This window comes from Pollicipes pollicipes, unplaced genomic scaffold, assembly GCF_011947565.3.
Source record: "Pollicipes pollicipes isolate AB1234 unplaced genomic scaffold, Ppol_2.1 Scaffold_3087;HRSCAF=3621_pilon_pilon_pilon, whole genome shotgun sequence".
Lineage (NCBI taxonomy): Eukaryota > Metazoa > Arthropoda > Thecostraca > Pollicipedomorpha > Pollicipedidae > Pollicipes > Pollicipes pollicipes.
Genome location: NW_023596225.1, coordinates 42,394,078 through 42,421,082, shown reverse-complemented (window position 1 = coordinate 42,421,082; position 27,005 = coordinate 42,394,078). Strand labels below are relative to the sequence as shown.

At 49.6% G+C, this 27,005-nt stretch overlaps 1 protein-coding gene across 1 annotated transcript; it reads right to left on the bottom strand.

The window, feature by feature from the left end:
• Positions 1–653: 653 nt before the first annotated feature.
• Positions 654–23,419, bottom strand: LOC119090194 (keratin, type I cytoskeletal 10-like). Its single transcript, XM_037212983.1, has 4 exons — positions 23,405–23,419; positions 22,331–22,398; positions 15,407–15,537; positions 654–685 (listed from the first exon to the last, which is right to left on the bottom strand). Exons 1-4 carry the CDS (start codon positions 23,417–23,419, stop codon positions 654–656), a joined length of 246 nt encoding a protein of 81 aa, XP_037068878.1.
• Positions 23,420–27,005: the final 3,586 nt, after the last annotated feature.

Sequence of the window (27,005 nt, the reverse complement as noted above, 5' to 3'; positions counted from 1 at the left end):
CTGGTAGAAGTTTTTGCTGTAGCGCTTCTGTCATGCATAAGGATTGACAGTGGAAAGAATGTAGCACTCTTGCCAGTAGAAGTGTTTGCTGTAGCAATAATGTCGTGGAACCGCTTGTCACTCGATGTTGCCGCGCGGCTCACCCACGGCTTCACACTGACCGGGCCGGGGTGGGCGCCGCCCTCCCCTCACCCAGCACTATCATGCGGTCTGCGACGGAGGTATATAGCCGGCCGGCCGGCGGCACACGGCACACACAGCTCCGGAGCTACAGCCGGCAACATGAGGCGGATCGCGGTAAGCAGGCGGCAAGCCAATGGAGACACTCAGCGACTTCAGCAGAGCAAGCCGACAAATGCGATGTTAAAGCTGTGTTTGGCTATGCGTTCAGGATAGGTGATAGTATGTTTTCATGGAATTTATCGAGTAGAACATTCCAGTGCTGCGCTTGCAGTTGGTCATCAGCATCATATGATAAATCTAGACTTGACTTAAATAAGCAGATGTATTATTTCTTTTTCAATTTCTAAAGCGGCCTTCCGCATCGTGGCATTCGTTGACCAGTATGCGACTATAAGTCGTATTTGACAAAGCCACCTTTCAGGTCTATATTGCACTGGCGGTGGTGGCACCCAGCTTCACTGGTGGCAGCCTCAGCAGAAGCGGAGCAACATCATGCCCTTCTCTGTCCGGCGGAGAAGGAAGCAGCTCCACCGCGTACGCAGCTCATCCCAGCAGCGGAGGTGGAGGATTTAGCACGTATGGAGCTTCGCCTAAAGGCGTAGGTGACGGTTCCAGCAGGTACGGACCTTCCTCTAGCGGAGTTGGATCGTCTGCTGGATACGGATCTGCCGTCGGCCCGTCGGGTGGAGGCGGGTCTCAGTCAATCTCTGCCGGGTTCATTGACGCCTACGCATCTCCCAGCTCAGCATCTGTCGGACCCTACAGAGGCTCTGGAGCAGCCAGGGGGTCCCAGGCATCAGCGACAGGAGGATCCGGCCGAGGAGGCTATGGGATTGGGCCCTCTGGCGGGAGCGGCGAATCGTCATCGGAATCCTCCGGTGGATACAGCAGCGGTCAGTCACAGGGGTCCTCCGGTGGATACAGCAGCGGTCAGTCACAGGGATCCTCCGGTGGATACAGCAGCGGCCAGTCACAGGGATCCTCCGGTGGATACAGCAGCGGTCAGTCACAGGGATCTTCCGGTGGATACAGCAGCGGCCAGTCACAGGAATCCTCCGGTGGATACAGCAGCGGTCAGTCACAGGGACCCTCTGGTAGATACAGTGCCCCGTCCCAGCCGTCTTCTGGTGGATACAGTGCTCCGTCCCAACCGTCTTCTGGTGGATACAGTGCCCCGTCCCAGCCGTCTTCTGGTGGATACAGTGCCCCGTCCCAAGCACTAAATACTGGTAGATCCCAAACCCTTAACCCAGTGTCTTATCATGTCCAGAAGATGTCTCCATACGGACATACAGTGCCCCTGTTTAGCTTCCAGGTGACCGCCGTGTCTCATCTTCACAAATGATGGTCGGTATTCCCAGTCTAGACCTAATGGATTGTTTTAGGTTCAAGTGGTATGTTGGCACATACCAGTGCAGCGCTCATGCACAGAACTGCGGAAAATAACCCAATGTTTATTTTACTAATATCGGTTGGCATAGTCTTTCAGTTTTGCGTCGAGCATGCCCAGTGTATTGTAGCACGTGGCGGAGCAGAGCACGTGAGGTGGTTATTGACTCCTCTGTTTGCTGAATCTCGTTCCGTTGTGCCTACGTAGCAATACGTTATCCTGAACATCGGCCCACTTAAACAGGAAGCGCAACATTTAAACCTGGTCCCTCCTGTGTTCGTATATGCTGGATGTGTCTATCGGCCGCAATCGACCGCTGCCCATGACCATGGGCGACGTCTGTTGGTCAACGATGAAAGAGGGCTTACTTGCCATGTACGGCAATATTACATTCCGTGGCCGCTGATTGGTCGGCAACCTGGCCGGTGGCGGCTGATGGGAACACAGACGGGCGTGCACGGGAGACGGATTGTGTTATAATTCTTTGTTTGGTTAGTGGTAGTTTTCGCTGATTGTTGGCCTTTGATTGGTATTTTACAATCGGTTGATGTTACCAACCCTCGTTTATTGTTCCCGTTACTAAAGTGTGTACTGTTGTAAATGTGCCGTGATGTTCACATTTCACGAAATGAAGCACGAATTAACTGGACTGACAACAGAAATGGAACGAACAGTACGGTCCGGTCACTCACCTTCTCGATGCATATTGCCAGGATGAAAGTACACTGCAATGGGCTGCTTGTGGCCCTGTCTCACATAAGACATAGTTTCCCCACTGAACATAAAGGCGCAATGATACAAAATTTGGCTATCTCTGTGGTTCGCTACTGCATGTATGTGTACGGCAGCGCAAACCAGTCACACTTGAAGCATGTTTAGTCAATTCTAAATTTTTTTCGTGAGTAATGCCAGACCGACGGAGGTTCGGCCATATTTAAAACCGGATACATTAAAACTCAGCCCTGAACGTGAGACGGCTTGCATACTGCCACAACGTAACCTTTCTTCATAAGATCATCACGACGGGAAAACCAACAGCATTGAAAAATATACTCAGCACAAACATTAACACGCCAGAAAGACGAACCCGCCAGTCACAGAACATCAGGTGGTCTGCGGTGCATCAAAACAGTTGCAAACGGCAGCTCATTATCGGGATCCAGTCGACTACAACCTTCTGCCAAATTACTTGAGGGCTCTTAGTCACTCATGCCCTGCTGCCACAGTAAGCGAGAGTTTCTCTATACTCTCGGAACGTAAACACGTGTTTTCAGTGAATGCGAGATCTGTACGCCCTTTTGTTGAGTGAGTGTTTCTATACTCGGGAGCGTTTGAACACATGACATAGAACAGTAATAGCTAAGCGTGTATTTTATCTGTTTATAGCTTGCAGGATATATTGGAATGTGCTGCAATGTGAGTGCGTACATACATCGAATAATCATTGTTTGAATATGAGATGACCTGTACTTAGTACGGGGTTGTACAATGGTTGAATACATTGCAAAGTGCGCTCGCAGTTTTCTTCTCACCAGGCGTTGAGGTATGGACAGATGCTAGTTGCACCATAAGGTGTGCATTTATATACACCAAAAGTGCATATAGGAGATGGATATAGGATTTACATGAGAAACACATGGTACATACACATACACATACATTCTTGTGGTCAGCTAAGCATCTCATAGTCCCAAATAAAACAAATAAGACGTCTCACGACAGAGCTTTGTCTAACCAGTGACGGTGAATCGAATTTTCGGAGGGGGGGGGGGGCACAAACAACTTTTCAGGGGTTGCATTATAAGCTGTGCATCCATTTGCACCAAATTCTATGGCGGCATTAACACAAAGACATGGACTTGCCTCTTTATGTCGCGGGCAACCTTTTGCGTGTTCAGTGCGTTATGAAGTCCAGTCAGTTACGACACTAGGGTAATATTTTGAGCCACATGCTTGTAAATATCGCGTGCAGCCAAAGAGTGCCAAAGGCTAAGGATGTGGGACATGGACGAATAATGCGAAGCATCTCATGTGAAACCATTTGAATGACGTTCTCACCAGGCATGCAAATACAGACTCAATATGTCTTTTAAGCTCAGTATTTCATAACGAACTACAACTAAAACATCTCATCGCAGGGCTCCCTGTAACCAGTGGCGGCGGATCGAACCTTAACGGGGGGGGGGGGGGGAGGGAGGAGGGGGGGGGGGAGGGAGGAGGGGGGAGGCACCATTTTAAGAGTCTCTCTCAAACCCATCGGTCTTCTTTGCTGTCGGTGGATCCCACCCACGGAGTATTTGGAGGGACTGCTCCACATCTGAGTATGGTGTTTCGTGCGGAGATACTCATTGTCAAAGCTATGCGATGCAGGTCACACCCACGCCTTTTTTAATGCTTTTTTAGTTTATGAGCTCGACGCATGCCAGCTACGACCTTCTGCATACCAGGGACACTAGTTAAAAGGCTTGATAGATCAGTCATTAGCTGTATTGACAATTCTGACATTTCAAGGTCTGTTTATGATCACGAGAGTTTCAAGCCCTGCTTATGATCACGAGTGCCTCAAGTCGTGCTTATGGTCATGAGTGCCTGAAACCCTGCTTATGACCATGAGTGCCTGAAGTCGTGCTTATGGTCATGAGTACCTCAAGTCCAGCTTATGGGCAGAATGCGAGAGCGACTGCTCCCGACGTTTTGAGCAATTTAGCCTAGTGATAGAGAGTCACTGTGAGGCAAGCTTTTGTCAGCTTAGTCTATAGTTTTTACCCCCCTTCAACTCACTTCATCGAAGACTAAGGAGACCCCTTACATTTTCCGGCCAAGGAGCCTGATGGTAGAACGCTAAGGAGCACATTACGTTTCGGTCAGGGGCTGAAGAGCCTTTCGTTCCCAGTGTGGGGCATTTGCCGTCTGCCGGCTGTCATTTTAACGACAGTGGACCATGGCCTTTTGTCGATCCAGAGGCACTCAGACTGGTACATCATGCGTCGGTTGCCTCCCTGACGAGCAAGGCCCTTTTACCGTGGCAGTTGGCCCTGGATCGACGCGTGGCCCCATTGAGGTAAGAGGGTCGCTTACCGGCGTAGAGGGTCCAATACATGGTACAGGGACCTCGCCTTGCCTACTTGTGATCCCGACTGACAAGGGCTCTTTCATCATGCCATTATAATTGTCATTAACCTGTCATTATAGTCAACCACGTCTCCTTTCATCGTCGGAGGGCTCCATCCAAACGAAAAGACCCTCTGACACTCGGGGTCACGCTTCCGTCCCGGCTCGACAAACGTGCCCCCTTGTTGACACAACTCAACAGTTACCTACGGGCCGACGCAGTGTCTTAGGCACCCGACCAACGCAAGACGCGATCAGTGACAGTCGTGGTCCCATGTCCCTGCTTGGGAAGTGCCTCCAGTGTCAGACCGACACGGAGCGAATTCAGCGCCGGTGGTCTGTGGCCGACATAGAGGCCCTCACTGCTCTTGGAATTGGTCTCCAGTGTCAGACTGACACGGAGCGAATTCAGCGCCGGTGATCTGTGGCCGACATAGAGGCCCTCACTGCTCTTAAAATTGGTCTCCAGTGTCAGACTGACACGGAGCGAATTCAGCGCCAGTGGTCTGTGGTCGACATAGAGGCCCTCACTGCTCTTGGAATTGGTCTCCAGTGTCAGACTGACACGGAGCGAATTCAGCGCCGGTGGTCTGTGGTCGACATAGAGGCCCTCACCCTGGTCTTCCGTACTCGAAACGAAATTCTGGGCACCCCATTGCAGGGGTGGGGGCAGTGAGCGTGTATACCCATTAAACCATTAGACGTCAGGGCCCCCGTGGCTGTTCAAGTTCCATTGTGCACCCGGCTCTCAACTGGCCCATGGAAGCAGTGAGGGCCCTGTCCCTCTTACCGGTCCCTGACGCGTAAACCCGGAGCAATCTGCTTGCGCCAGTCACGAGCGGTCCTCCGGAGAGGGCTCCGTCCGAGCGTCGAGCATATACCCCGAAGAGAGCCTTCTGTGCGGGTGAAGTCGGGGCGGAGGGATCCCAGGTACGCGCGTGTTGCCTCGCCACCATCCACTCTCCTTCCATCCATAGTCCTGAAATGGTCCATTCTGGCGTCTGGTGGAAATAATTCTGATGCTAACCAAACCAAAGAAAGTAGGGGCTGACGGTGTGATTCCGTATCATTTGCATTCCGTCGCTCATGAAGGGAATCTACAATAACAAGCATTTGTTAAACAAGCTCCCGTTTAACCCAAGCAAGCTGGATGACATGTCACCTTTTCTGTACTTAATGTCTCAAATATCAATACTATATTCAAACGGCGTTTCATATCGAGGGTGCATACTTTCCAAATCTACATGATTCGTAGAATGTTGACAATTACTCATCGTTATTAATCATTGATGTTATACATGATCACAAAGCGTTTAAACCATGAAATATCTAAAAACCAACGGTACTTTTAAACAAATTACGCATTGCGCAATGCTGGCCTTCTGGAATACACAAAATATGACATTCGGTGCTTGATATGCGAATTCATCCCGTAAACTTAACCTTAACAAAAAAGTTTCAAGCGCCTGTCATATCTGGCCGCTGGACATTCGGTACATCCACAAATTACCCGACGTCGAAAGCAAGGGGAAGGAAGTGTTTTCACTTGTGCTCCACCAATGCTTAAGAAATATAATCCAAAAATATAATAGCATTAACAGGAAAAAGATAAATCACGATTTAACTGTTATGTCGCTTATGAATGGTCCTAACTCTGAAAACCCTAAGCGGCTAACATGTGGAAAAACAGTGCTTTCCCGGCCAGTCCGAACCCGCCGATCACGACACTGGATTTCCATCCACTGACCGCATTGCCATAAAAGCTTCAGCAGCAAGATTTGCAGCTCCTGCAAAGCTGCGCGCTCTAATATTTGCAAGGCAGGTAGGCGGGACATTTAAGCAGGCGGCGTATTTATGCAACATTGCAACGTCACCACGGCTTCACCTCCCTACTAAACAAAATAGGGCACGTGGGGATGTCCACAACCGCAAACAATGCTAGAGACCGTGGGTCGGGAGCGGACTTGGATTTCAGCGAACGGATATAGCAGCGATACGAAGCTAAGTGATACCAATTAGCCAGACCCATCTTGCGGTGTGGGAAGAGTGGGTGTCAACTGGCGGGAGTGGAATAACCAGGAGCGTGATGACATCTGTAGGCGGATGGACCCCGGAGTCCTTGGGAACTCGTTTGGATCAGACAAACCAGCGCACTGGGGTAGCTTCATTTGATGAGTTTAGCATGCAGGTATGTGCTGATGTCTGAATGAAATCACCGAAAGAAAAATCACCGAATGATTCATTGACCGAATACCTTTTGTCACAAAAGGAAATTAACGAACAGCGATTCGCAGACCGTAACGTGAGCGACGCAGAACGACGCAAGCCACATTTCGCGCTTATTCCCAGATATGTAGCAATGCAGTTTCGGCCATTACAAATATGAAGCCGAATATAAGTACGTTGCCACATGGTCATGGTGTTTCGAGACCATCTTAGGGTGGAACGAAACACCCCAGACAACCAAAATTAAGGCTGAAGCCTCACGGTGAATTTCAGATGTGTTGCATGAGGTGTTAAGATGTATGGTCGTTTCGTATAATCATGATGACTAAGGTGGCGACCAGGCCATCATGACGAAACCAGACGAGTTGTTATAACTAAACTGAGATTCGTCCTGGACCGTGTGTGTAATATGTCGACGACTCGTTAAAGCAGCGCCCACCAGTATTCGTAGCGTAGATGGTATGCTTCTCATTGAAGGGGATGAACTCTAACTTTGTCGTTCTAAACAGATTAGTGATTTTTGTGTTTTTTTTTATTTCTCACGCTATTCTTGAAATGGCCACCTTGGTCTCCACAACCGATTTCGTTCTGCCTTAGGCCTCACACACTGACTGGGAAATATAATGACCATCACTTCAATAGATAATTCTTTGAGCTATCGACAGTTATCACACGCCTCTGTTTGATCTCCCACAGATCAATCATATCTTTATATTGAGTGTGTTCGCCATATTCACCATTGTTTTTACAATGATTTGAAAGCATTTCCGGTGCATACGTTACGCAAGAAGTGGCCCTAACCTGATTACTCTTATATCTGGGACCAGCGCCCACGCTCCACAATTCTTAACGCGGAAGCCAGGACCTTATCATCTGGTCGTGAAGTTCACGGTCAAGGCAAAATTTCGCAGCGAAGCACAGCGTGCAGCACTGCTTGACACATACGTCGACACGACACCAATGTTTTCATCGTATCATGCACCGCTCCTTGTTCATAACCGAAAATAAACAACAAACACACAAACTGCGCTTGCTCTCTGACATGAGCTGACATTTAGCGCGGCCACGGCCACCCGCTGAAGGCCGTCCAGTGACGCGCCAAACGTATAGCGCAACAACGGCTCGGGAGTTTGTGTTTCCGCCAGCTGCGTACGGCCCAGTCACCCGTACTGCACGGGCGGCCAATCACGGCGAGACGTGCCACGCCGTTTTCCGGCTAGTCGGGGCATATAGGCGACGCCACACCTGGTGGTAGCTGGGGTTGGAGTACGGGCGGAATTGGACCAAGCCCGTGCCCTGACCGCCGAGCCTGTCCACCGCATCACCCCCGACGTACCGAAAGCTGCTACGGTCGGAGTAAGGGTGGGAGGGGACGCCGCCCGTGACCTGGCCGCCGTGTTCATCCTCCCGCGAGTCCATGCCAGCGAGGAAGGACGGCGGCCCAGGCCGGGTCGGCTGCTGGCGCGGGCGGCAGCGGTGCTTGCGCCGCCTGAGGCCATCGCGCTGTCGGTGGCAGCGCCGCCTGCCGGCTTGGCGCCGAGTGCGTCCGGTGCGGCCGTCCGCCGGGGCCGGGGCCGTGGGCGCGCCGCCGCCCTCAGAGCGCGGGAGGATCGGCCGCGGGGCGGCGCCACTGTCGCCCAGACAGCAGCGCTGCCCGGTCCGACAGGCGGCGGCGGTGATGTCTTCTGAGATGGAACAGCTGTCGGCTGATTGACACGTGCCCAGGTGACCGGTAGACGTCAGGCAGAGCAAGCCAGCGACGCCTGTCGACAGCGAAACCTCTGAGAAACCCAACCGGGGGGGGGGGGGGGGGGGGGGGGGGGGGGGGGGCAGCGTGTTAGTGAGCAGGTCAATGATCCTGGAAGTAACGAACTATCGTAATTAAAACAATTGCGAACGTTCATTAAACACCACAGCAGTGCCATCAAGATTTGTGCGGGCTTGTTGACGTGGCCTTGGCTGTTGACCTTGTCAAGACTGGCTCGGACGTAGCCGATGAACATTGTTCATAAAGAACACGTGCGGAGGGGTGCTCGATAAGAACACTTGCGATGAATTGACACAAATTTCCCTTATTTGTAATATTAATTCATGCTGTGGACCAATTCATCAAGATCGAGAGTCAGTTTGCTGATTGTTTATATTCATCCAAATCGTGGGCTCTCCTACCTATACCACGGACTACATCGCGCAAAGAACAACTACCAGTACCTAAAGAACCGTCAGGATCACCAACTACCGGCGGCTATGATGTCAAATTTGTGTGACCAGGTCATGCTGGGTCACGTCGAAATGACGTCATTGGGACTGATTTGGTCCGAATTCGGGTGTCCATTTCTCATTATTTGATATGCCACAGGGCTCCAGACTCTCCATTAATGACGATAAACACCTACCTGACGATATTCGTAGAGCCTTGGGTGAGGAAATGCGAATTTGGCGTTGTCTATAATAACAGCACAAATTAGGCCCTCTTTAACAATTTCGGGACAGGCAATCGATTATCCTAAAATTCCCCCTCCCCGAAAGCGAGGCCGTTCAAAACTTACGTTACACATTGGCGTCTATTCTAGCATTTCCACCCCCGCCTGCGTTCTGACTATGCTTGGCGACCTCTCCCCCCCCCCTCTCCATCTGTGACGTTTGACTGACTTTTCGCATGGATGGGGTGGTTCTCATTTCCAGTGTCTTGTAAACATCTCCGCCGTTGTCTGACGCGGCCTCCCTGTAATCAGCCTGGTCTCCAAGCCTCACCTTGGTCCGCCCGCAGGTCCGAGCGCGTGGTGGTCACGTCAAGAGCGGCAGCCAGCGCCAGGCAGAGCCAAGCTCGTGCCATCTTGTACCGGACGTGGAAGCGAGCCGCGCCGTCGGCAGCCGCCCGGTCACGCGCCACCCGCTCCGCCACCGGACTGGCGCTGGGAGAGCTGCCGGGAGCTTTTATGAGTCGTGTTCTGGCGGCGGAACTGCTGTGGCGGAGTTGGATGCACAATCCCTCCCCGCTCCCACCCGCGCCATGACCACAAGGCCGCCACGCTCCGGCGGCGTAGTAATCCGCCGACAGAGCACGCCGTATCCTTGATGGTTTGTTTTGATGGGGACAAATCCGTCCACCCTCGCCGATCCTCCTTTTCCCGTGGCCTAAGACGGAGGACCGACATACTGACGATTCCACGCCGATTGCACTGGAGAAATGGTTCGTACATTAACATATAAGTCTTAAGCGAGGCTGTCCAAAACTTACGTTACACATTGGTGTCTATTTTAGCCGTCCCGCCCCCACCTGTGTTCTGACTATGCTTGGCGACCTCTCCCCCATCCCCCATCCCCCCATCTCCCCCCCCCCGTTGCCTTAAGCATAAAAGTGAGTTGTATTTTTAGACTCGGGTCGTTCTTCAGCATCCCTCACGGTTGACGTGCTTTACTGGAGCGATCTGCCCTCCATGCTTAGCTTTGCTTATGGAAGCAGACCAATGGTCAAAGTATGCGATCATCTGCCTTAAATAATCGAATATACGATAATACGATACCAAATCACACGTTCGCTACTACCATCTGCTCAAAAAGGAACATATAGAGTTTAACAAAGCCGTCACTTTGTGAAACGTCTATCAACATTTCTTTTTGACGGTTATTAAGGCTTTGATGGCGTGTCGCTGACCCAGTGGTCTTTAAATCGCCGATAACACATTTCAGCAGCTTTTCATTACGACACCGGATTAACACCTGTTTGGGCTAAGGCGAGTCACATTACAACAAACGTTGCTGTATAATCATGTCGACGATACCGAAACAGAAACAAAGGAACCTCGTTGCCTTCAGAAACCGTGAAGGATGGGAAGTAACAATGCTTTTAAAGCCCACTTGTCATAATATATTGTTCAGTGTTCGCAAGGAGCTTTACAAAGTGTATTGCATGACAGACTGAATCTGCTCACCGCATGCGCGAATATGTCGGCTGCAGACCATTAAGACATCTGAACACAGCACATTCCAAAGGTGTGTCAACAATGGGCCGGAAAAATACCCACAGACACCATTCCGAAACCGTCTTCAAATACAACACGTGGTGACCTATACTGACAGAAATTGGTCTGTGGAAGGTACGCAAGCGCGCAGCCAAGTTAGTGGCTTGCTAAGGTGGCTACCCACAAATAAGCGGTTTTTGCAAAACGTCGTCAGTAAAAGTAAACGTCAAATACTGAACATTCATCCATCCTTCTCACCAAAACTGTTGCATCAAGGCAGGCCTCACGCAAGTCAGTCATGAACAGTCATCAGCACACATCTGCATGCTGAACTCATCAAATGAAGCTACCCCAGTGCGCTGGTTTGTCCGATCCAAACGAGTTCCCAAGGGCTACGGGCCCCATTCACTCATGGATGTCGTCATGCGCCTGATTATTCTTCTTGCTGAAACTTTCATGGCAATGCGGCGAGTGGATGTAATTCCTAAATCGTGATTGGCGGTCTTGGGCTGGCCGGCGAAGCACTGGAATTCCCATATCTTAGCCGTGCAGAGTCTTCAGAAAGATCGGATGGCTGGCACAGGCAGACTGCCCCAACTTAACGGGTCGGGAACCGGGAAGAGGGACAGGGCCCCCTGGAGCATCCATTGACCGTTTGAAAGCCGGGTCTCCAATGGACCTTCAGCAGTCACAGGGGCCCTGGTGTCGAATGAACCTGTAGGTACATTGCTGGCCCCACTGCAATGACGAGCTCAAGGTTTCCTCTAGAGTGCGGAAGACCAGGTTTTTCCAAATGTGAGGGAAATACGCTCAAATTACATCCAGGGGGCCTCTTGCGCCCATCGGGCGCCTTGGGGCCGTGAGGGCCTCTATGTCGGCCAGGGACCACCGATACTGAACAGTCCGCTCCGTGTCGGTTTGACATTGGAGACGCCTCCCAAGGAGAGACATGGGACCACGACTGTCACTGATCGGCTCTTGCATAGGTCGGGGTGCCTGAAGCATTGCGTTGGTTCGTAGCCCACAGTGCCTGACTGTGCAGCCTGTGTCGACATGGGGGGCACAATTACTGAGCCGGGACGGAACGTGACCCGGGTGCCACAGGGTCTTTTTCGTTGGATGGAACGCTCTAAAAATGAAAGCAGATATGATCAGTTGTAATGACAGGCCTGTATTGTCACAATGGGAGTGCCCTTGCAGGCCTAGGGCACCAGTATCGAAGGTGGGTTAGCCAGCTTATTTCAGGCCTCGTTAAGACAAGATCGTGCCCCTGTACCATGTACTGGACCCTCTACGCCGGTAAGCGATCCTGTTACGTCAATAGGGGACCGCGCTTCGATCCAGGGCAAACTGCCGTGGCCAAAGGGTCTCCCTAGTTTATTTATAAATGCTTCTCCAACGGGGGAAACACCTCCGCTGCTGGACGAAGCGCCGTATCCACTAGAAGCTCCACCTCCGCTGCTGGACGAAGCGCCGTATCCACTAGAAGCTCCACCTCCGCTGCTGGACGAAGCGCCGCATCCACTGGAAGCTCCATCTCGGCTGCTGGACGAAGCGACGTTTCCACTAGAAGCTCCACCTCCGCTGCTGGACCGAGCCCCGTATCCAGTGGAAGCTCCATCCCCGCTGCTGGAGCCTCCATCTACGGCGGTAGACGGAGCACCATATCTGTTAGATTCTCCACCTCCGCTGCTGGGAAGAGCTGTGTAAGAGCTCCGCTGCTCCGCGGAGCACAGCGGAGCTCCGAAGAGCTCCGCTGCTGGGAAGAGCTGTTTCTCCAACGGGGGAAACATTTATAGACATGGCTGACGGATGTTTGCCTCGCAATGCCCTCCGTTTTAAGGAATGATCACTGAAAAGTCTTGAGAAGTCACTCTCGCAATCCGATCCTCAGGGCTTGAAATACCTGTGATTATTGACACAACTTCAGGCACCCGTGACCATAAGCACGGCCTGAGTCACCCGTGACCATAAGCACGGCCTGAGTCACCCGTGACCATAAGCACGGCCTGAGTCACCCGTGACCATAAGCACGGCTTGAGGCCCGGGTGACCATAAACAGGGCTTGGAAATGTCAGCGCTGTCAATGCGACCGATGGTTGCTGCGTGAAGTCCTTCGACCAGTGGCTTTGGAATGTAGACCATCTTTGGCATGAGTCTAGCTCAGAAACTCAAAGGCTCGAGGCATTAGCAAGGGCTGGGATGTGAACTGCAGGGCATCACTTTGAAAATGTTCAAAACACCATACAAATGTAGAACAGTCCCTCCCGATGCCTTGGGGGGCAGGGCCAACTAACGTCAAAGAGGGCCCACGAAGTTTGGGGACCCCAGAATAGTTGACTGCCCCTCCCCCTTCTCAACTTTCGATTCGCCGCCACTGCTTAGACGAGGCTCTGCCGTTGGAATTTTTGCAATTGGTTATGAAAGCTTAGCTGACGACAGGAAATCACAGCACGACCCGCATTTTTGATGGTTAGCATAGATATTATTCAGCTTACGCCTGACAGGAGATATTCAGGCATGCTTGTTCAAGCTTAGCTGTCGGTAATACTCGAGTGCACGGGATGTTTACAAGCATGTGGCTCAAAGTGGAACTCTGGTATGGAAAGTACTAGCTACACTTCAAAATGCACCTAGCACGCAAGAACGCCACCTGAAAAATAAGGAGGCAAATACTTATCTTTGTGATGTAAATGCTGCCATGTAATTTGGTGCATATAAATGTACAGCCTATAATACATGTGGAAACAGTAAAAAAATTTAACGCGTGGTAAGCAAAGACCCGCCTTCGCGCCTCGCAATACATTAAGCCGTGGAAAAATGCTGTTCTATCAAATTTCGTCACTTATTAGATGCCGTACTTTAATAGCGGAGACATCAAACAAGGGATGGCGCCATCAACCAACTGTTACCACTTGACCCAGCGCCAACAGCCAGCGGCAGCCGTCACCGTCAAGTCAAGCATTGTTTTCTGCCGTCACCAACCAGGCCGGTGAACCATCAGTGACAACGAAATGTACATATATATATATATATATATATATATATATATATATATATATATATATATATATCTCATATTGTCATATGACGTTACCGCACAAAATTGCCTTCAATGGCTAAGCCCTCTTTCAGCACTGACCAATCGAAGGCCCACATATCGTCATTGGCGGCCGTCGATTGCTGCCTGTGGAGGCATATCCCATGTACCGGCACAGGGAAGACCAAGTTTAGCTTTTGTGCTTTTTATCTCAGTGTGCCGAGTTTTGGTACAACAAATTGCTACATAGGCACGCTGAAACAAGATGCGAGCACACAGAAGATCCATGAACCACTTTACCTTCTCTGAACCGCGGTGTGCTACGATAACACATGCATACACAATACAAGTCTGAAAGACATTCAGCAAGCCAACACTGACATAATATCATCGAGTTCTTTTCAGGAATTCACTGCATGAGCACCGTAGTGGTATGTGCCAACGTACCACTTGATCCTAAAACACTCCATTAGATCTTGGCTGGGATCATCAAACCCTATTCGCGAAGATGGGACACGGCGGCCACCTGGAAGCTAAACAGGGGCACTGTATCATCGAACCCTATTTGCGAAGGTGGGACACGGCGGCCACCTGGAAGCTAAACAGGGGCACTGTATCATCGAACCCTATTTGCAAAGGTGGGACACGGCGGCCACCTGGAAGCTAAACAGGGGCACTGTATCATCGAACCCTATTTGCGAAGGTGGGACACGGCGGCCACCTGGAAGCTCAACAGGGGCACTGTGTGCCCGTATGGAGACATCTTCTGGACCTGATACGACACCGGGAGAAGGGTTTGAGACCTAACGGTATTCAATGATTGGGACGGGACACCATGTCCACCAGAAGACGACTGGGACGGAGCACTGTAACCGCCAGAAGATGGTTGAAACAGAGCACTGTATCCACCAGAAGACGACTGGGACGGAGCACTGTAACCGCCAGAAGATGGTTGAAACAGAGCACTGTATCCACCAGAAGACGACTGGGATGGAGCACTGTAACCCCCAGAAGATGACTGGAACGGAGCACTGTATCCACCAGAAGATGACTGAGACGGAGCACTGTATCCACCAGAAGATGAATGGGACAGGGCACTGTATCTACCGGACGACAGCTGGGACGAGGCACTGTATCCACCAGAAGACAGTTGAGACGGGACACTGTATCCCTCAGGAGATGGTTGGGACAGAGCACTGTATCCACTGGAGGATCCCGATGCCTGGGACTCCCTGGCTGCTCCAGAGCCTCCGTAGGGTCCGACAGATGCTGACCTGGGAGATGTGTAGGCGTCACCGAGCCCGGCAGACCTCAACTGAGACTCACTTCCGCCCAATGTACCGGCGGCAGATCCGTATCCAGCAGGCAATCGAGCTCCGCTAGAGGAAGGTCCGCTAGAACTTCCACCTCCGCCGCGGGACGGAGCTCCGTATCCACTAGAAGCTCCACCTCCGCTGCTGGACGAAGCGCCGTATCCACTAGAAGCTCCACCTCCGCTGCTGGACGAAGCGCCGTATCCACTAGAAGCTCCACCTCCGCTGCTGGACGAAGCGCCGTATCCACTAGAAGCTCCACCTCCGCTGCTGGACGAAGCGCCGTATCCACTAGAAGCTCCACCTCCGCTGCTGGACGAAGCGCCGTGTCCACTAGAAGCTCCACCCCCGCTGCTGGACGAAGCGCCGTATCCACTAGAAGCTCCACCTCCGCTGCTGGACGAAGCGCCGTATCCACTAGAAGCTCCACCTCCGCTGCTGGACGAAGCGCCGTATCCACTAGAAGCTCCACCTCCGCTCCTGGACGAAGCGCCGCATCCACTGGAAGCTCCATCTCGGCTGCTGGACGAAGCGACGTTTCCACTAGAAGCTCCACCTCCGCTGCTGGACCGAGCCCCGTATCCACTGGAAGCTCCATCCCCGCTGCTGGAGCCTCCATCTACGGCGGTAGACGGAGCACCATATCTGCTAGATTCTCCACCTCCGCTGCTGGGAAGAGCTGTGTACGCGGTTGAGCCGCTACCTCCTCCGCCGGACAGAGAAGGATATGACCCTGCTCCGCTTCTGCCGAAGCTGCCACCAGCGAGACGGGGTGTCGCCACCAGGAGTGCAATATAGACCTGAAAGGTAGCTTTGTCAAATACGGCTTATAGTCACACACTGGTCAACGAATGCCTTTGTACGAAGGGCACTTAAAAAATCGTAAATACAACATTGCATCTGCATATCTATCTTGGCCAACTCTGGACTTATCATACGATGCTGATGACCTACCACACATGCAATGGTCGAATGTATCACTGTGGCAGGTTCAGTGGAAGCATAATGTCACTTGTCCTAAATATATATTCCCAGTTTTAACAATCAGGTTTGTCGGCTTCCTCTGCTGAAGACGCCGAGTGTCTCCACTGGCTTGCCGCCTGCTTACCGTGATCCGCCTCATGTTGGCGGCTGTAGCTCCGGAGCTGTGTGTGCTGTGTGCCGCCGGCCGGCCGGCTATATACCTCCGTCGCAGACCGCATGATAGTGCTGGGTGAGGGGAGGGCGGCGCCCACCCCGGCCCGGTCTGTTGGAAGCCGTGGGTGAGCCGCTCGGCCACGCCGAGTGACAAGCGGTTCCACAACATTATTGATGCTGCGAACACTTCTACCGGCAGGGGTGCTATACTACCTCAAGTGCCAATGCTTACTCGCGAAATTAGTGGTACGCGGCCAAAGTAACGCTACAAAAAGTGATGCCTGTCATCGCTTTTAATACAAAAACTTATAATGCCATTTATTGTGGTGGTGCTAATGTGCGGCACTAATGTCATGCTTACAGTACAGCACAAATCTTAGTTACAGTACAAATCTTTTCAAGGATAAGTAAAGACCGTATAGATCATTGTTGCAGAAGTAATGAGGGGCCTACGTTTTTGCAGCATACATAGAACATTAAAGTGCTTTTCCCAGGCAAAAGCCCAACGGCAGAGGCAGTCCAGCTTTAACACAATAAATAAACGATACACACATAAAAACCTAGCGAAACATAAGCATACACATTTCACACAGCTACACATTCGCCTTTCACACTCAGATACAACGGTCATCAAGAGTACACTCTATGAGTTCCGGCGAACCTAAACAAAGCAGATCGGAATGGTTTTGCTGGTTGGAAACAATCGGGTGAGAGAAAATGCTGTAAAAAACGATTGCAGGCAATAGGCAGACGTGTGGCAGATCTATTCACACCGTGTTGAGCCTTGCAAACAGGGGCGGCGTACCCAAAATTGGGATGGGGGAGGGCAAAGCGCTAACGAGGTTCCCAAAACCGATGGGCCCGCATATTTCAAAACAGGCGCGTAAACAGAGCCTTGGTAAAGGAGGGGCAGAGGTTTGACAAAGATCCTCTGGTAGTAAAATCCACCAAAATCGTCAAATATGGCCCATTTATCAATTGGCGCATGTTTCCTGTGATATTTTTATATTCACCCTATATAACACGAGTGTAAACCATAAACTGCGGTGAGATCAATTCTACCTGCTATTTATATCAATCAGTTAAAGAAACCATACGTTAAACGGCTGCATGTAATAAGTCGCCGGCGCTGGTCCTGCTGCTTGTTTCTAAGCCGATAGAACTCAGAAGCTTTGTCAAAATCTTTATCTGGGCTGTACAAAGATATTAAGGACCCACGAATATGGATCGAAACGGGTAAACAATTTCACTAGCATCGCCAAGAGATGGAAATGGAAATGTTGAACATTCAGGCAGAATTGGTCAGTGACAAAAATTGTGTGACCCTGTTTTGAGCATGCGCGCTCGCAAGCCTTAGTTAAAAAGCCTTGACACCAGGCGTTGCGGTCTCCATAGGCTGCACAGCTTCGGTCCCGAGGCTGACATTAAGCCGTGGCCAATGGATGGACGAAAATGATGGCGCATTTCAAAGAACTGTCTATGCACACTTTAGAGCATTAAGTCGTATAATTTATAAGGCAGCCATGTATATACTTCACTTCTACGACTGCTAGCTTAATGAGTTGAACGGATTGGCTTTTGCAGCACCGCGAAATGGTGCCGGAATGTCTTAGTAGAAATGGAGAAGTAAAGCAGAATCACTGTTTTTATGTTGCTGTAGCTGTTCCGGACCTGAGATGCCCGTTTTCTCAGTCTAAAATAAGTCATTTCATGACATAATTAGGGCCCTTCTTGTGTCTACGAAGGGCCCTCTCCAGGCCTGAGAGGGTCCTTTCTGTGTTTACGATGAGCCCCACCCAGATCTGAGGCTGACTCCTTCTGGGTTTGTGATGTGCCAGTCCCGAGCGGAGACGAACCATACTGAGCCTACCATGGGTCCTTTTCCGGTCTCAAAAAGGCCCTTTCTTCGCCTGAAACAGCTCTAAGGGTTTCCTGCCTGAAATTGATCCTTTCCGGACCTGAGATGGATTCCCCACTCCTATTTTGATTGCAAACAAAAAACGAATCTCTTCCCCAAATCTGCCAGAAGCTCCGCTTGGGCCATCTGCACTATCAGTGAAAGGAAAGTTTTGACCCTTACCTCAGACATGAGAATAGTTTACCCCGCAGATCCATCTTTACTGGCTTTCCGAGCCAAGATGGGCCCATTGGAGAACAGAGATGGGCCCTTTCTAGGCCCGAAAAGTGAGATAGGCCTTCCCAAAGTTTTCTGTTTTTTACCCTATACTGGGCCCATAACCTGATATTAAGGCTACTAGAGAAAGCCACGCAGACGTGACGTCACCATGGGACTGAAATTTAGTAGCCCGTAGTATGGTTTTTGGCTGATACTACGCAAAAGTTGGTAGATAATATCAACATGATTACGAACGGAGATTTCGCCAAGGAGATTTCGAACTGGGTAGCCATCTTGTTTTACATCTTTATTTAAATGTTATGTGAATAGATATTGTACATTTTGCATTCAAAACATTCTAAAGCCAAATCAGTACTACGATCTGCTTCCGAAAATAGATCCTACTAAACCACATTTTCAAGGCTCAGTGCCCGCGACATATTCGTCGAAGTAAACGTGCCTGAACATTTAGATGTAATGCCTATTTATGAAACACATATCTATTTGTAAAAAATGGCTATCATGCATAATGTTTACATAAAATTCATAAATGGGCAGTAACCGTCCTTTTATCGCCGCCGAAATTGCAAAGCTTGCCAGATATTGTCCCATTTGACAGGAAAATTTGCTATCTTGAACTGAAATGGCGCACTCTGCATTTACGTCTCCCGGGGCTCACCATTTACTGCCTCCATTAGGGCAAGCCAGCCCTGCATCCACGCCGGCAATGTTCCTCTTAAGGCTACAGGAAGTGCACTCCAACTTCTCAATGCGCGTCCCAGGGCGCCGCAAGCCCGTCTGCGCCGCCGTTTCTTATCTCCACCCCATACTGTTGTTGTTGTTTGTTGTTCTCTTTTACACAGACTGTTTCTCAGCACTTCCGGCTAGACTTCTCCGGGACAAATCACTGGAGAATGGGTTACCACATCTCACTGCCAGGGGCAGACTGGTAGCGCATTTCAGCAATAAGTTTATAGCTCTGGTGCAAACCAACGCCATTTTCCAGGTGAAAATACTTCATTTAATGTCCTAGGTCTTCAAATAATCGATTTATGGAAATATTTATGTTAAAACCAGCCCACAAAAAAAGCGTTTTCACGCGGCCGTAGCATTGGTGCTATGTGACTTAGTCCCAGGATGACGTCACAGCATCCCAACCCAGAATGCAGTAATGCGGGGCTTGCCTGATATGAGACATGCCGTTTTCGAGTTTGTGATGGGCATTTCCAGACTTGAGAGGGCCCTTTGAGCCTACGATAAGCCTTTTCCCCGAACTGAAACGGACCATTTTTGAGCTCACGATGAGCCATTTTCTCGGCCAGAAAAGGGCCCATACCTTGCCTGGAAGTGACCATGAGTGTTTTCCCGTCTTGAAATGAGTCCTTTCTAGCCTGAGATGGGCTCTTCACGGGCAAGAAGCGACTTCCTTCTGAGTGTACGATGAACTTTTTCCAGACCAGATATGGGCCCTCCACGCCTGCTTTGGAAACACAATGAGCAAGTGCCACCACGTGCCCGAGCCTCCTGGGCCACCTGAAAGTATGGGGGAGCAAAAGTATACTTTTGCCAGTGACCATAAGCGCGGCTTAAAGTGTCTTGAAGTGAAGTGTCGGTCTAAAAACACGAGGCTCTGTCGTCAGGCGTTATATTTGTAACTGGTTATGAGGTGCTGAGCTGATCGCATGAAATCACCAGTCGAACATGCATTTTTCATGTTTAGCATAGATATAATTTAGCATAGAAGTACCAGGGGATGCTCCGCCATGCTTGGACATGTTCTACATCCTTAGGTTTTGGTACTATATGGCTACACGCAATGTTTGCAAGAACGTGACTCGAAATGTTACCCTATCGCCGTAAGTGCCAGGTAGTGTAGACAAGGCAAATCCGTGTCTTTCTCATCTGAATACCGCGATATGATTTAGTGCATATAGATGCACAGCTTACGATGTTAGTAGAAACTGCCCATAGTTCAATGTGTAGTGAGAAGAGAACTGCCCGTGTATGTTGCAATATATTCAGCCATTGAGTAATATTACTGTACCAGATTCCCCTACGTAGTGCATGAAATCCAATTTCCAAGCAATGAACACTCTATGCTTGTGTGTGTTCATGTTGCAGCACATTACAATATATCAAGCATCCTACAGACAAAATACACGCTTGGCTATTACTGAGCTATGTCGTGTCTCCAAACATTCCCGGGTATAAAAACAATGATTCTTTCAGCAAAAGGCACACACATCTTGCATTAATAAAAAGAATGCGTGTTTAGGCTCCAATAGCGTATAGAAACTTTCGCTTACTGCGGCAGCAAGGCATGAGTGGCTAAAAGCCCTCAAGTAATGTGGAAGAAGGTTGTAGCCGACTGGATCCCAATAAACTGCCGTTTGCAACTGTTCTGATGCGCCACAGACGACCTGACTGTGACTTTGTGACTGGCGGGTACGTCTTTCTGGCGTGTTAATGTTTGTGCTGAGTATATTTTCCTATGCTGTTGGTTTTCCCGTCGTGATGATCTTATGAAGAAAGGTTACGTTGTGGCAGTATGCAAGCCGTCTCAGTCAGGGCTGTATCCAGTTTTAAATATGGTCAAACCTCCGTCGGTCTGGCATTACTCACGCGCAAAAATTTAGAATTACCTAGACATATTTCAAGTTTAACTGGTTTGCGCTGTCGTATACAGATATGCAGTAGCGAACTATAGAGATAGCCAAACTCTGTATCATTGCGCCTTTATGTTCAGTGGGAAAACTATGCCTTATGTGAGACAGGGCCACAAGCAGCCTATTGCAGTGTGCTTTCATCTTGGCAATATGCGTCGAGAAGGTGAGTGACCGGTCGAAGGTCAACCCAAGGTTATGAGCCATGCCGCTCCCCCCAATCACGTTATCTCCGACTTGGACTGAGACAGGCGGCACGTGCCGCATCATTTGCTGAATGTCGATCACAGTAACCTGGGTTTTGCAACACTCATTTTCGTAGCATGCCGCGCAAGCCATTGGTAGAGTGTGGAGACTGCTCGTTTCACTTTCGTTGTCAGTCCAGTTAGTTCGAGCTTTATTTCGTGAAATGTCGCCATCACAGCACATTTACATCACACACTTACGTAACGGGAACAATAAACGAGGGTGGGTAACATCAACCGATTGTTAACTACCAATCAAGCGCCAACAATCAGCGAGAACTGCCACTAACCAGACAAAGAATTAACGCTCAGTTCCCACTCTCCCGTGTATGCTCGTCTGTGTACTCATCAGCCGTCATCGGCCAGGCTGCCGACCAATCAGCGACCACGGAATGTAATATCGCCATATATGGTTGAGCCTCTTTCAGCAATGACCAATCGACGTCGCCCATATCGTCATGGACGGCCGTCGATTTCTTCAGGATAGCATATCGCTAGGTAGGAATGCTGGAAAGAGCTTTAATCACACAGAGGAGCCATGAATCACTTCACCCGTCCTGCACCACCAAGCGCTACGATGCCATGTACATACACAACACAAATCTGAAAGACCTTAGGCAAGCCAACACTGATATAATAATCATCGATTTCTTTCAGGAGTTCTGTGCATGAGCACTGCACCTATATGTGTTAACATACCACTTGAACCTAAAACACTTCCTCATGTCAAGTCTAGGGTTACCGAACATTATTCGCGAAGATGAGACACGGCGGCCACTTGGAAGCTGAACAGAGGCACTGCATGTCCGTATGGAGACTTCTTCTGACTATGGTAAGACACTGGGGTAAGGGTTTGGGATCTACCGGTGTTCAGTGATTGGGACGGGGCACTGTATCCACCAGAAGATGAATGGGACGGTGTACTGTATCCACCAGAAGACGGCTGGGACGGAGCACTGTATCCACCGGAAGATAACTGAGACGAAGCTCCGTATTCATCAGACGACGACTGGGACGGGGTGCTGTATCCACCAGAAGAGGACGGGGACGGAGCACTGTATCCGCCAGAAGACGACTGGGACGGGGCACTGTATCCACCAGAGGATCCCAATGACGATGCAATGCTCCCGCCAGAGGGCCCAATCTCACAGCCCCCTCGGCCGGATCCCCCTGTTTCGGATGCCTGGGACTCCCTGGCTGCTCCAGAGCCTCCGCAGGGTCCGACAGATGTTGGCCTGGGAGATGTGTAGGCGTCACCGAGCCCGAAAGGGCTCGACTGAGACCCGCCTCTGCCCGACGTACCGGCGGCAGATCCGTATCCAGCAGACAATCGAGCTCCGCTAGAAGAAGGTCCGCTAGAACTTCCACCTCCGCCGCAGGACGGAGCCCCGTATCCACCGGAAGCTCCACCTCCACTGCTGGACAAAGCTCCGTGTCCACTATAACCTCCACCTTTGCTACTGTGATGAGCTGTGTACCCGGTGGAGCTGCTACCTCATCCGCTGGATAGAGAAGGGTATGATCCTGCTCCGCTTCTGCCGAGGCTTCCACCAGTGAGGCAGGGTGTCGCAACCAGCAGGGTGAGATAGACCTGAAAGATGGTCTTGTCAAGTACAAAAAGATAATGTTTACCTAACGCACTGCAAGTATGCTTGGGAAGCTCGATGTGACTTCGTGGAATGCTTGCCAATTATTTGTAGCGGCCTGACCACGAAGGGCTGTAGTGTTATGGGTGGACAGTATTATTTGCTTCACGCCTTCCACGCTGCGGAATCCCTCATGAAAAACTATGAAAATGACATTGCACGTGCCTTTCAATAAAAGGCAAGTCCAGATTTATCATGTTAAGCTGATGACTTCCCGCAAATGTAATGCTTAAATGTTCTACTATGACAAAGTCTGAGAAAGCCCACGGTCGTTTATCCGGGATACATATCGCCAATTTTAACAGTTAAATATGTCGGCTCTCTCTTCTGAAGTCGCCGAGTGTCTCCACTGGCTAGCCGTCTGCTTACCGTGATCTGCCTCATGTTGCTGGCTGTAGGTCCGGGGCTGTGTGTGCCGTGTGCCGCCGGCCGGCCGGCTATATACCTCCGTCGCAGACCGCATGATAGTGCTGGGTGAGGGGATGGCGGCGCCCACCTCGGCCTCGTCAGTGCGAAGCCGTGGGTGAGCCGCCCGGCCACGCCGAGTGACAAACAGTTCCACAATATTATTGCTACAGCGAACAATTCTACCGGGAAGAGTGCCACGACACTTTTTCTAGTGCCAATCCTTATACACCACAGTAGTGCTTCAGCAGACTCTTTGCGGTGAGGCTGTTACATTGTTTCTGCTTCCGATACAATATACATTACACATATGAAATACATATACGATGCACCGCCAATGCACGACATTAGTACTACGCGGCAAAAGTTGTTCTGCAAACACTTCTATTTCTTGTTGGTTCTGCAAGGACTTGTAGGTTTGTAATAAACTGCTGTCTGCATAAGCGTTGATTGTTTTCGTACTAATCTGTTTTGCTGTTGAGGAAAGCGATATTTACAAGGCGGAAATGCTTAGTTTGATGACTGCAGGCAGATACAAGATCTGTTTGAACCCCGACCTGAGCTTTTGGTGTCAGATGGGGTACTATTCCTGGTGAAGTCACTTTGCCTTAATGCCCGAGGCTTATTGCGTCATGGCCCGGGGCCTCTTGCCCCGCGGCCCGGAACGTCTTGCTTCGGGGGTGGGGCAAGACGCCCCACTTCCAGGCTTCTGGAAAGTCACTTCCCAGAAGCATATGAAACGAAGACTGAGGAAGTGAATCTTTCATAAATCAATAAAAATGTTCGAAAAATGCTTCAATAAATGCACTTGCAATGGTAGTAAGATACGACAAAGGATATTCAGCAAAACGCATTTTCTGGGGCGTCTTGCCCCACCTTGCCCTACATTCATTGACTCACACATTACTTCTATTCTTAGAGCTTATATGCGACGTGAGTTATATGCTATCAAACGTGCTTGAAAAACGTATGCCCCTCATTATGTAGACTGCAAAAGGTTTCAGGGTTATTGCGTACACACAACGTTATATCTATTACAAGATATAACTATACAAGAGTTAAGCGCGACATCAATACTGCGCAGTAAAACCTATACTGCAAAAATATATACCCGTCATTATTTTCCCTGCAAAAACTTGTGCAGCCAATTCTTATCCAGGACATTTTTTTCTGCTGCAAAGGCTTATGCAGTCATTAGCGTTACCCAACAAAACCTAGACTTAATAAATGGTAGCCTACCATTGCCTTTACTTCACAAATGCGTTTATCTTTACGCAACCTAGTGTGTACCCACACGCAACAATATTTCTACTGCCAATACTTAGCCGGGAAGTGCAAAGTGCGTGGACAGCTTTAAGTGGTTAGGTTAGGTTTGTTTTGCAGGCTAGGAGGAGACCCTAGCTGGATACTACTGCTATTAAAGTTCACGGCGCTGATACAAAATGCTATGCTGTCATTTTCTTACCTGATGTCGTTTGTCTTGGCGTTTGATTGAAGGCTGCAGTATAAGTAGCAGAATTTTAATGGTGGCCGTATGAAGAATTAGTTGTGTGGTATCTCATTGTTTTATGAGGCGATGCAGTAGAAGTAATGTCGCGTTTTAGTCAACACCAGGCTATTGGTGTAGCTTCATATTTTGTCGGGAACTCTATCCACCTGTTACATGTTTTTCGAAATTGTGTCACATTGAGGGCTAACGCTATTTTTCTGTATTTAAAAGCAGGTTTGGCCATTTTTCTTGCTCAGGCTACAGACATGATTCGAACCATTAAGGCAGTGCGCCTAGCGTTTTTTAAAATCATTTTTGCTAGAAGAAATGCTGCTTATAATTATGACCGTCGTGAATCTGTCGATCACCGTATTTGCACCTACTGTACTGATACCATGGGGTGGGCCGGATACCTCTAATCTGATTCATCTGCCCAGGTGCTGCCATTCTTCGTTCTGTTTAGGATTTTGGTGATGCTTAACCTGTGCATGGAATTTCTGACGTGTATAAGTTTTGGATGGCCGATATCGTAAAACAAAAGTGTCGGGCATGCGTATTGACAGCGAAAGGAATATATCTTAGAAGTAAATACTTATGGGTTCTAAAAGTAGGCGCAGTAACGAGCATAACTGTTTATAGCTTACGTATCATTTCTTTTTGAGTGTTGTTGTGTACCACTAATGCCACATATAAGTCGTAGTAAAAGTATTGTCGAATATAAGTAAAGACTACATACGTCTTTGTTGTAGAAGTCAAACCATGGATACGTTTTCACTAAAAGCTATGATAAAGGATACGTTTTCAGTAAAAGCTATAAGCTCATGCCTTAGATGATATGACGGGCATCTTTCTTCAACACTCACCCGGATGGCCAGTTGAGTACACTTTGATCAGGTGGAAGGGTTATTTGCGCCTCATGAGATCTTAGGAATAAGAGAGATACATACACGAACGTAACAGAGTGAGTTGGCCTCCATGTGGTCTAAGTTGTGTCAAAATTTGGGGTTCCTTGGTCATGAGCTTGGGGTCAAATAAGGTCAAACGATATCAAACTCTGGACTGGTTTTAAACTGAAACCTGACCCCTTCATTCAACCGCCTTGAACCCATATACCAGCTTTAAGCAAGATATATTTAGCTTTTAGAACCCGTCCAGCAATTGGACCTTTTGTTGATGCGCATCCCAGTGGTTTTGTTTAGTTGACCACGGTAGAGTTGGGGCAATATTACTCAAGGAATGGATGAGTCACCGTAGGATATCCCTCCCCTTTCCAACATCGGCAAGGGCGTATTTTTAAGAGAAGAGAGAAAGAGAGAGAGAGAGAGAGAGAGAGAGAGAGAGAGAGAGAGAGAGAGAGAGAGAGAGAGAGAGAGAGAGAGAGAGAGAGAGAGAGAGAGAGAGAGAGAGAGAGAGAGAGAGAGAGAGAGAGAGAGAGAGAGAGAGAGAGAGAGAGAGAGAGAGAGAGAGAGAGAGAGAGAGAGAGAGAGAGAGAGAGAGAGAGAGAGAGAGAGAGAGAGAGAGAGAGAGAGAGAGAGAGAGAGAGAGACAGAGAGAGAGAGAGAGAGAGACAGAGAGAGAGAGGGGAGAGAAAGAGAGAGTGTCGTTCATAATTACGTCACGCATTTTGAAAAAAATTTGAGCCCTCTCCTTGGTAATGTCCCTTCCTGTTGGTTACGCACTGATTACGGTGGGCGAGGCCCCTTCCCCTGGCCGAACGCCGTTAAATGGAATATTGCACATTTGACGATACTAAAGTAAGCGTCAGATGTGATGAAATAAGCTCACTTGAAACAACTGGCATAATTTTAGGTGGAATATGCTGCTCTAGACAACACGGCTTCTCTGGTCAGTTGGCTTCAGCTTCTCCTCAAAACGTCCTTGTTTGACGACATCATCGTACCTTGCACAACACTGACTGAGCGCCAATTGACGGTTGGTGTGTCTGGAAGTTGACCTCACGAACGACATATATGAACGCCTGAACAAATATTTTATTCTGGCGTTGATTACCACATTACCAATGGAATGGCAGGAGCTTAATCGCATTATTATGGCGTCATGGAGACCTGGATGACA

Bases quoted from the DNA above. Each gene is read 5' to 3' on its own strand.
- LOC119090194 (XM_037212983.1), bottom strand. The intron at 15,538-22,330 runs GTCTTCTGGTGG...TTCGTCCAGCAG, and splicing joins TACAGTGCTCCGTCCCAGCC to CGGAGGTGGAGCTTCTAGTG. The intron at 686-15,406 runs GTGGAGCTTCTA...TCCGCCGGACAG, and splicing joins CGCTTCGTCCAGCAGCGGAG to AGAAGGGCATGATGTTGCTC.